Source organism: Camelina sativa, chromosome 19, assembly GCF_000633955.1.
Source record: "Camelina sativa cultivar DH55 chromosome 19, Cs, whole genome shotgun sequence".
NCBI lineage: Eukaryota > Viridiplantae > Streptophyta > Magnoliopsida > Brassicales > Brassicaceae > Camelina > Camelina sativa.
In genome coordinates this window covers 14,116,437-14,125,742 of record NC_025703.1, presented here as the reverse complement: position 1 = coordinate 14,125,742, position 9,306 = coordinate 14,116,437, and the positions used below count along the sequence as shown (strand labels likewise).

At 34.2% G+C, this 9,306-nt stretch overlaps 3 protein-coding genes across 5 annotated transcripts in view; 1 reads left to right on the top strand and 2 right to left on the bottom strand.

The window, feature by feature from the left end:
* LOC104766309 (probable magnesium transporter NIPA1) overlaps positions 1-1,159 on the bottom strand; it is a 6,247-nt gene extending 5,088 nt beyond the window's left edge. Inside the window, exons 1-2 of one of the 3 annotated variants that reach the window (XM_019240660.1) lie at positions 970-1,159; positions 15-199 (exon numbers count right to left, since the gene is read on the bottom strand). In XM_019240660.1, the coding sequence (XP_019096205.1) occupies positions 15-81 (67 nt within the window). In that variant the 5' untranslated portion in view covers positions 82-199; positions 970-1,159. Of the gene's footprint in view, positions 1-14; positions 200-312; positions 904-969 lie in introns of those variants that run through there. The other 2 variants (XM_019240659.1, XM_019240661.1) reach the window with 2 other exon arrangements.
* Positions 2,104-3,648, bottom strand: LOC104766307 (protein ECERIFERUM 26-like). The gene is made up of 2 exons (XM_010490162.2): positions 3,151-3,648; positions 2,104-3,013 (listed from the first exon to the last, which is right to left on the bottom strand). The coding sequence occupies exons 1-2, from the start codon at positions 3,583-3,585 to the stop codon at positions 2,168-2,170; spliced, it is 1,281 nt and encodes a 426-aa protein (XP_010488464.1). The 5' UTR covers positions 3,586-3,648; the 3' UTR covers positions 2,104-2,167.
* On the top strand, positions 6,781-8,472 carry LOC104766306 (glycine-rich RNA-binding protein 4, mitochondrial). The gene is made up of 5 exons (XM_010490161.2): positions 6,781-6,902; positions 7,065-7,195; positions 7,306-7,374; positions 7,593-7,699; positions 8,089-8,472. Exons 2-5 carry the CDS (start codon positions 7,075-7,077, stop codon positions 8,206-8,208), a joined length of 417 nt encoding a protein of 138 aa, XP_010488463.1. The 5' UTR covers positions 6,781-6,902; positions 7,065-7,074; the 3' UTR covers positions 8,209-8,472.

Sequence of the window (9,306 nt, the reverse complement as noted above, 5' to 3'; positions counted from 1 at the left end):
GATGAAGCTAGAACCAATGAAAATACTTGAAGACACTGCTAGAATGACTCCAGTTATGTTATCAGGTGACATCTGATCCATCTTAGCAGATATATATTATATATAAATAAGATGAATCAGCCTGAAAGATATATGAAACTCCAAAAAATATTTTTTTGGGGAGAAAGATTCCAAATTTTTTTCAAAGAGATTCTTGCATCTGGACACACACACAAAAAAAAAAACAGAATAAGAACATCAAAAGTGAGTTTTAAAATCTGAATTTTCATAAACTATAAAGAAAATAAAAAGCAAAGAAAGAAAGCCACATACAAATTGCAAATGATCATGACTGATTACTTTTAATAATTAGCTCATCAACCAAAAACACAAGAATTAATTTCAGAAAGAAATATATTAAATTCCCAACAGATGGCAGAACAGGCAAATATAGGAAACTGAAGAGAGAAATTTAGAATCATATCGAAATCAAAATAAGAAAAAAATCGACTAATGATGATAGCTAAGACAAATCTTGAAACTCCAAACAACAAAAATACAAGAAGAATGAAGAAGAAAGAGACAAAATACTTTTTACTTCAAAAGTAGAATCTACGGTCCTTGAAGTTTTGAAAATTTTGGATTAAGACTTGTTCTTCTGATTTTTGTCAGAATTTTTTTTTAACGTATGAAACCTCAAAACCCTCTCATATACGTTACCTTTTTAACAAAACATTAACTATTAATTCTCATAAATCACTAAAATATCGTCAGTAAATTAAATAACAAAGAACAAAGAAAGTTGAAGAACACGCCAAAAGACTAAATCCAATTTTGCTTCTCACAAATCATCAAAATTACAAAGAACTCAAACGAAAAAATTCGAGATAGTGATCGCACAAACAAAAGAAAAAAAAAAAGATAAATTCAAAAGTAGGCAAATAATATCACGAGCAAGAACGTGCTTTATTTAGAATATTCGAATGGTACCTTTAACTCTGCCACGTTCTCTTCTCCCCCAAATAAAAAAAAACAACCAAAAAGAAACACAAAATTAAGAAGAAGAATCTAAGGAGGCCACAGATGAACGATCGATAGTTGTTTTTGTTTTTTCTGTTAAAACAAATTTCTTAAAAAATTAGGGTTTTGGTTGTTTTGTGTTGCTGTGAAGAATCTGAGAGAGAGAGAGAAAAAAAAAAGAATAAGAGAATCCAGAGGATGTATAGGGTGTAACATAAACAGCTCAGAAATTAGAAAATTGCCAATTCATATTATTCTCTTTAATTTATATATAAACATAATACTAATTAACAATTTACATGCTCGCCACCTTCTTTACTTCGTTTTTCCATACATATAATTCAATTGTTTTATCTTTATTTTTTTTTAAATTGCTTTTATTTCTCTCTTACAATTCAAATTTTATGGTATCTTAGAAAAAAAAATCTTGATAAAGATTTTGTTTGATCCTTTTTTCTTTATAATATTCTTACATTTGTTGTGGAGGATATGAAAGTAATTCAATAATTATCTTTAGATCAATATTAAATTTTGGATTTTGCACGCTAGTAAAATGTTTAATACAACAAATAAACCATCTAAATAGGTATTTAATTAATACTTAATATATATTCAAAATGGTTTTTTAGATATTAATAAATTCAAAATTATAATCATCTATAGGGATATATGTATATCATCATGTAAACATATCATTTCCCCTACCAATAGTTATTATTCATATTTGGAATATACCTTTGATATTCTTTGAAACTTCTTGTCAAAAACATGATTGCATTTTGGGTGTGCTCATGCTGAATTTCATATTCATAGGCTGGTAAAACATTTAGGAGGATGTAGGATCATGAAATAGAAACCAATGGTACTTATTTCACTATCAATACACACATCATAGCAATAAAACTAATAGTAAAATATATTCTTACTGTTTCATTTTAAATGATGTTTTAGTTTTTTTAAAAATATATATTTCATTTCATTTAATTTATCTGTTTTATACATTATTAAATAAAATAAACTCAATCAATAAGAAATCATAATGTCAAATATGATTGGTAAAGAAAATTTTAAAACATTTAATTTTTGCATAGAAAAATAGAAAAAGTTTTAAAAAAAAATACCACAAAATAAAACAATGTTTGAAACAATAGACCAAACCATTTTTTTGTCATTCACCGTTAGCTACAACTAACACCGTGATCAATCCACACTTGTTCATTTCACATTTCACCTTCTCAATCTCATCATCCGATAACGTCACCGTCACAGCCCTCTCTTCCTCCTCCACACCCCCCGGCATAACCACCACCACTCCACCGTCACCTATTCCCTGAACATTACAATAAACCGATTCCGGCGACTTCCCCATAACTTTCGCCTCGTAAAAATCAACTCCGCTCAGATCCACAAATGTCAAATTCGTTCCGTAAACAATAAAATCCGTAACATCGTCAACAGTCTCATCGATCCCAAACCTCTCGTCATTCGTTTCACCGATCGATTTCACAATCTCTTCCAAACTCGCCTCCGCCACCGAGAAATCGACGTGAACGGAACTTATCATCTGACTGTTTCTCACCGCTCTGGGTTTTAACCCGTTCGGATCCGATTTGATAACCGTAATCGTAACCGGAGCTGATTCTCCTCTCGCTTTGGCTATACATTTCCATATGATCCCGCTGAGAATCTCGAATTCGTTTTCTCCGGTCGCCGGAAAATGTGATTTAATCTCGTTAACCGTTAAATTGAAGGAGAATGTTGTCATTTTGTTGTTACCTGGAGCGACCCATAGATCCCCAACCGGGTCAACCCGTTTGATTGATTCCGGTTCTTTGCCCGTTGAGTTCGGGTTTTGAAACACTCTTTCTAACTCAGAGGTTTTGGGACAGTGGATCTTCTCACCAACATAAGCCCGAGCCCATAAGTTGAAGACATGAGAAAGCGATAATGGATCTCCCATAATATGAGCCCAGCTCAAGCCTAAAGCTAATCCACCGCAGCTAAACCGGGTCATCTATACCGAATTAAACCGATGTTTTTAGTTTTTATGTGGCTATCAAAATAGATATACATGTATTCTCTTTTTTTTTTAAATGTGTGGACTTTTAATTTGTTCGTTACGTAAATTAGTAGAGATATATACGTACGCACCTGAATATAAATCAAAGGAGAGAATGCCATTTCTGGTCCAACAGGTTGATGGTAAACCAAGGACTCATCCACGGACCGGTCCGGTACACGGAGCCACTCGTCCACTGTGAGATCACAATGACTTTCCACGAAACGTGTGCCGCAGTCGTTGCACTTTATGTACGGGCGTCCCGATTCGTGCCGCCTTAACCTGCCAGTGATCCATGAGATCTGATCGAACACTGGAAACAAGGGGGCTTTGACGTTCATCACGGTCAAGTCACTTGCTGTCTCGGCAGAGTAAATGTAAACCACCTTTAAGTAGTGGAGCTTCATGGCGAGGTCTAAACCGGTGAGCTCGTGAGTGGTACCGGTCTCTGTTGGCCGGGACGAACTCACGGTCGATAACCGGAAGCCATGAACCGGACCCCTTCCCTCTTCTTGAACTCGACCCATACGAGACGAAAGATGTAAGTATATGAGTAATATTGGCAAAGATGATTCTGAGTGATCTCTTGGTCTACTCCATATAGGTATATATAGAAATAATTAAATATTTTTTAAGGATTTATTTTTTCAAAATTGTTAATGTTTCTGCTTTACGTGTCGCTCTCTGTTTGAGTTATTATATAGATTGTGACTATAATCTACTCACGTTGTTATATGCATGCAAGTGTTATAATAGGTGTTAGCATCACGAGTTGGTGAACATGACCCCATTCTTAATTGTTGTATAGAGAGAAGGCTATATACACAACCAAAACGGCATTGTTGTATAAGTATTTCGTTGGCAAACCATTGTTGTATTGATTTATTAATCTGTCTAAAATAATACATATACTCAGACCTGTAAATATGTATAAGAATTCTATTGGGATAGAGATAATGAAATATTATATATCTGAAATAGGAAATTCAAATAATGTATTGGCGAAACTGTGCTAAATGTTAATTTGCTCTACAAATATGATCTATATAGAAACTGTTTTAAATTATAGGATATGATCGTATCATGTGATATATATGTACCAACAACTTAGAAAGAGATTGAACCAATATAACTTAAATATGAGCAGCTGTTTTTGGTAATCAACTGGATTTTTCTTACAATAATATTCATTCGATTGTACTTGATAGTTAACCAATGATTGAAAGTACCTATACGTGTAGATATGCGCGTACACGTTGGAAATAAACATTTGGATACATGGGGCCTTGTACTCGTCCTGCTATCCACTCCATTAAATATTTTTTTGAGCTGGAAAAGTTATTTGTGAAATTCATTTGATCTTTTGGTCTAACTAAATATAAGTGTTTTTGGTTGCCAAAATTTGGTAAAATATAATTCGTCACGGCGAAGCGTAGATACGCATCACTTCCCAAATGCGAAACATTAGCAAGTTACCTCTTTCCAACGTCACACCAAACGACACTCAGTAGTCATCTTGAACAAGGAAATTATAATTTCTAGACAACCGTACCACAAGATCTAGACAATATAATGAAAAATAAGAGACATAACGTATACAATTAGAGCTGAGATCTAACCTTCAATCTATGATAAATGGTTGCCGTTGTTTTTCTACAGATCGACTGGTCTTTTAATCTAATTGAAGAAAAAAAAAACGTACTGTACGTGTGATGCGAGGCTATCGAACTTTGTATTTTTATATTGTGGGGCTTCTAGGCCTACGTACATTTATTTTGATAAATATGTTTTTTAGAAGTGGTTGCGACATGATGGTGAGAGTGTATATATATACTCGCTTAAAAAACAATGAAAACATGATTAAATCACAAAAATCCTACTAAAACTTGAGATTATACTTCATAAAAGATAAATATCACATACGTTAAAGTTTAAACCATCCGAATTCTAGATCTCGGATCAGATACTACTGTTGTTCAGTGTCAATATCACTATTAATTGGTCTCTTCACTCAAAAAAATAATATATATAACCATTGGTCTTGTTCGGAAAGCAAAGAAAGGAAGATACAGCAAGCCAGACAAGTGTACCTACGAACAACAACAAAAAAAAATTAAAAATAGTAACTTTATGGCTTCAATATTTACTACAATTCCACCTAATTAAAGATCCATATGGTTTATATTTTGTAAGTTCTCAAACTGGCAAAGTAAATGTGATTTAATGATATGTTTATAAATACCATATACTGTATGTTAGATGGTTACGTGCCTTATTCATCTATTAAGAGGATCACCACTCACCATCTGTAATGCTTAAACGTTGTGGGGTTTCCAAGAGTCTAAATGACAAAATCAAGAATCATAAAGTTCATTAGTGATCCGTACACTTTAGTTCGTTCCAGCTTATATAGACTGATGTGAATATTGATAGTCAGGAAATATTAGTATATGTATGTGAGCTGTGTGACTTATGTACTTCTTTATATTAGTTTGGTCGCAGTATTGGTTGACAATTCAAACTGCAATGCAACCACTTTTCACGTATGATAGGTTTGTATGTTGGATATCACTGGAACTTATAGTCGAACGAACATCTATGAATAATAGAATGTTTGGTAATATGTAAGTTTTATTTTGTGATCCCGTGTCGATAGCAGAGCCGGCCGGACTGAGAATTTGGTGGCTTCGAGCAAAAGAAACAAAAATTGACCCACTAAAATATTAATTTATCCAAATCATTTTTTTTATACTTCTATAATATTTATTTTGAGGATCGAAATGAAACCTTACATCCAAAACAACTTCAAACTGTACGTTGTTACAAGCAAAAACTACTTGCTTCCCCACCTAAATATGGCTCCGAAAATTAACTACATCAAAGAGTTCAATTTTGTTTTGTTTGCTTGTAATATATATCTACGAGATGATTTGAGGAGCTCTTGAGAAAATATTTAATGGGCAAATTAAAGTAAATATAGGATTTGTACATTTTACAAACGCTTCCCACTTAAAAAGCTAAAATATAAAAACTGAAACTATTGCAGTTGTTCTATCGAAGTAATTTGTAAAACTGGACCAACGTAATTTATATGAATGTCTAATTGCCTACAATTAATAAAGAAGCTTATAAATAGGAAGAAGTTGATCTCAAGTGTATACCCTTTTAATTATGTCACTCCACTATCTTACTAACTACTATTGTTTACTTAACCAAATCTACTTATATTAGTAGGATTACATTAGCCTTTCTATAGCCTTTCTAAGCTATAAGAAAAATCCTAACACAGAATGTCGAAATCAACACATTCTCTTTTTCAATTTATACCCTAGGAAAGTTTTAACATATCTTTGAGTTCTTGACATCTTGTTATATTCCAACCCTGTAATGGGCTTTTTGGACCTTATAATGGGCTTTTAGTCCATGTATATGAAGCATGTTAATGTGACTCTTAAAGTTACCAAACAGATAAACAAGTCGACGTGGCAACAAAGGTCGAAAAAGTTAAAGAGAAGCACGGGACAGTTGATTCTCTACATCAGCTACACCTCTAGTTCCAATAGATTTCAGCTATTTTACTGTATTGACTCTCTCGTTGCTCAATTCTATTGGATCAATAACTTTAGTACACACTCTTACAATAGACCTTCCCACAGGTGATTAATTTGGACAAAACAAAAGATTTTTGGTGTAGGAAAAAAAAAAAGAGAGAGTTTCTGAGCTCTGTATAAAATCCCTTGAACCCTACTCTTTGTCTTCATCCTCTCACTGCCTCTCTTTTTTTTCACTACTACTCAGTACTCACTTCGCTAAAACCCTAATTTCGCGATTCCCCTTCTCTGAGGTTTGTTTCATCTCTTTTTAATGTCTTTTCATAGCTTTAGAAATGGCCTTGATTTTGATGGATTCTTTGTGGTCTGATTGAAATGAAATTGATTAGTTATATGGTTTTCTTGATTTAGTTTTTTTTTTTCCTTCTGGGTTTTGTATGTTTTTTTGTGTGCAGATATCAAGAAATGGCTTTTTGCAACAAACTTAGTGGTATTTTGAGACAAGGTGTTTCTCGCAGCTCAAATGTTCCAGTGACATCTATGCTTGGCTCTCTCCGTTACATGTCCACTAAGCTTTTTGTTGGTGGTAATGCATTTTTTATATATCTTTTTACCCTGTTGTTACTGATTTTTGTAGCTTGTATCTTAATTTGATTTGGCTTTCAGTAAATTTGAGTGTTTTTTATTTGCTTTCAGGTCTCTCATGGGGAACTGATGACAGCTCCTTGAAGCAGGCTTTCTCTAACTTTGGTGAAGTCACAGAAGGTAAGCCTTATGTTCTGTTCCCCAAATAGAATGTGCTTCATTTGGAATGATCATAAAAATGGCTATGTTAGTAAGTATGTTAGGTTGGTTTGATGAACGTTTTGTGATATGGTCTCAGTGTTTGGCTTTTGTAGTGTGTTAAGGAACCTATTTGTCCTGTTTGTTGTGGTTTTTGTATATTGTTCGTTACGGTGATTGTGTCTTTGGGTTGTGTGCAGCTACGGTGATTTCAGACAGAGAGACAGGGAGGTCGAGGGGTTTTGGATTTGTCAGTTTCAGCAGTGAAGATTCTGCAACCAATGCCGTATCAGAAATGGATGGAAAGGTTAGAGAGGATTGCTATTTTGCTAATGCATAATGTTGATTGTTCTGTCTAAATCGTCTTGTCTCGTATATATGTTATAATCAGGAGCTGTTTACAAAGTGTTGATTGTTTGTTCTGTCTCAAAAAGTCTTGTCTCTCATATGGATTTTGGTATGATAGGTAGCTGAATACATGGTGTTGATTGTTCTATCTAGAAAAGTCTTGTCTCTTATTTAGGTTTGGGGTATGATCAGGAGCTGAATACATATTATGTTGATTGTTATGTCTAAGAAGTCTCGTCTGTTATTAGTTTCTTAGGGGTGTTTGGGTATGATCAGGAGCTGCATCCATTGTGTTGATTGTTCTGTGTAAAAGTCTGTCTCTTACTAACTTTTTTGGGCTGTGTTCAGGAGCTGAATGGCAGGAACATCCGTGTGAACCTTGCAAACGAAAGACCGAGTGCCCCGAGATCATCATTCGGTGGTGGTGGTGGTTACGGTGGTGGAGGTGGAGGTGGCGGTGGCTACTAAAAGAAACAAGCCAGAAGATTTGACAGAGAGAGAGAGAGAGAAGGAGCCTCTGAAGTCTGAACTTTTCAGTAGTTAGTTAGTTTGTTTCCTTCTTTGTTTTAACTGCAAACAACCTTAACAGGTTTTGTTAAACTTCTGTTTTGGTTGTCTTTCCAATGAATACCGTATTGCTGCTGCTCCATCTTCTGCAAATCTATTTTGCATCGAGTTGATTCGATGTTTACACTTTTCCTTTTATCTACTTTGTGGTCTACTTTTGTTCTACTTCTAGATTTGAGCGCGTAATATATCTTTTCTATCAATGATTTCCTAAAACATTAATTTTGATTTGAAACTTTGATGTTTCCATGTTGGTATTTGGTAATATAGAGAGGGGAAAAAAAAATCAAATTAGTCAAATGTTGCATATCTGATCGAATCCATGGTTGTTTACACACTCTATATGAATCCCTCGTTGTACAGCCCTGCATTTCCAAAATGGTTGCCCTTTGAGTGCAAAGCGTTTGGTGGGATCGTGTTCTAGATTTTCAGCAACACGAACCCGCGAACAGTGGAGAACTTCTGCGCTTTCTGTATCAGCAAGAGAGGCCCCAATATGGGTAACAGTTGTGTAGAAGTTGTTGTTCGATCACCAGAATCAACTTTACTTTGTTGCATTTTGAGCCATGGAGGTGTGGAACTTAGTCTTTTTTGGTGGGGTGTGAAACTGGAGCACAATAATGAATTTGGAGTCATCATCGTAGTGACAGCCCATTATACACTTTTAACTTTTTAAGCCTTGTTGATTACATTCTTGTTTTGTTTCCTTGTTCTGCCATATACAATTGTTGTGTTTACACCCAGATTTGAATGGTAATATCAAGATCTTGTGAATTACATGAGTGATGAGTCGATGACATAAACTTGTAAGTTTTCTGTAATTGTGTGACCCAAAATGCATCAAATTCTTGAATGTATAATTGTACACATAGAAACTCCTTTAATAAATAAATGCTATTGCAAAGCATCATCATTCAGAAAATAAAAATGCTAAAATTCTCATAGACAACAAAAACATAAAAAGAAAGAGAATAAAGAGTTTTAGCAAAAAAAAAAAAA

What these genes read in the sequence shown, in the direction of transcription:
- LOC104766307 (XM_010490162.2), bottom strand. Translation starts at nt 3,585, where the DNA reads ATGGGTCGAGTTCAAGAAGAGGGAAGGGGTCCGGTTCATGGCTTCCGG. An exon ending in CTCCTTTGATTTATATTCAG is followed by an intron (nt 3,014 to 3,150) that starts GTGCGTACGTAT and finishes AATTCGGTATAG; the next exon opens with ATGACCCGGTTTAGCTGCGG.
- LOC104766306 (XM_010490161.2), top strand. Translation starts at nt 7,075, where the DNA reads ATGGCTTTTTGCAACAAACTTAGTGGTATTTTGAGACAAGGTGTTTCT. An exon ending in CTTTGGTGAAGTCACAGAAG is followed by an intron (nt 7,375 to 7,592) that starts GTAAGCCTTATG and finishes GGTTGTGTGCAG; the next exon opens with CTACGGTGATTTCAGACAGA. An exon ending in TATCAGAAATGGATGGAAAG is followed by an intron (nt 7,700 to 8,088) that starts GTTAGAGAGGAT and finishes GGCTGTGTTCAG; the next exon opens with GAGCTGAATGGCAGGAACAT.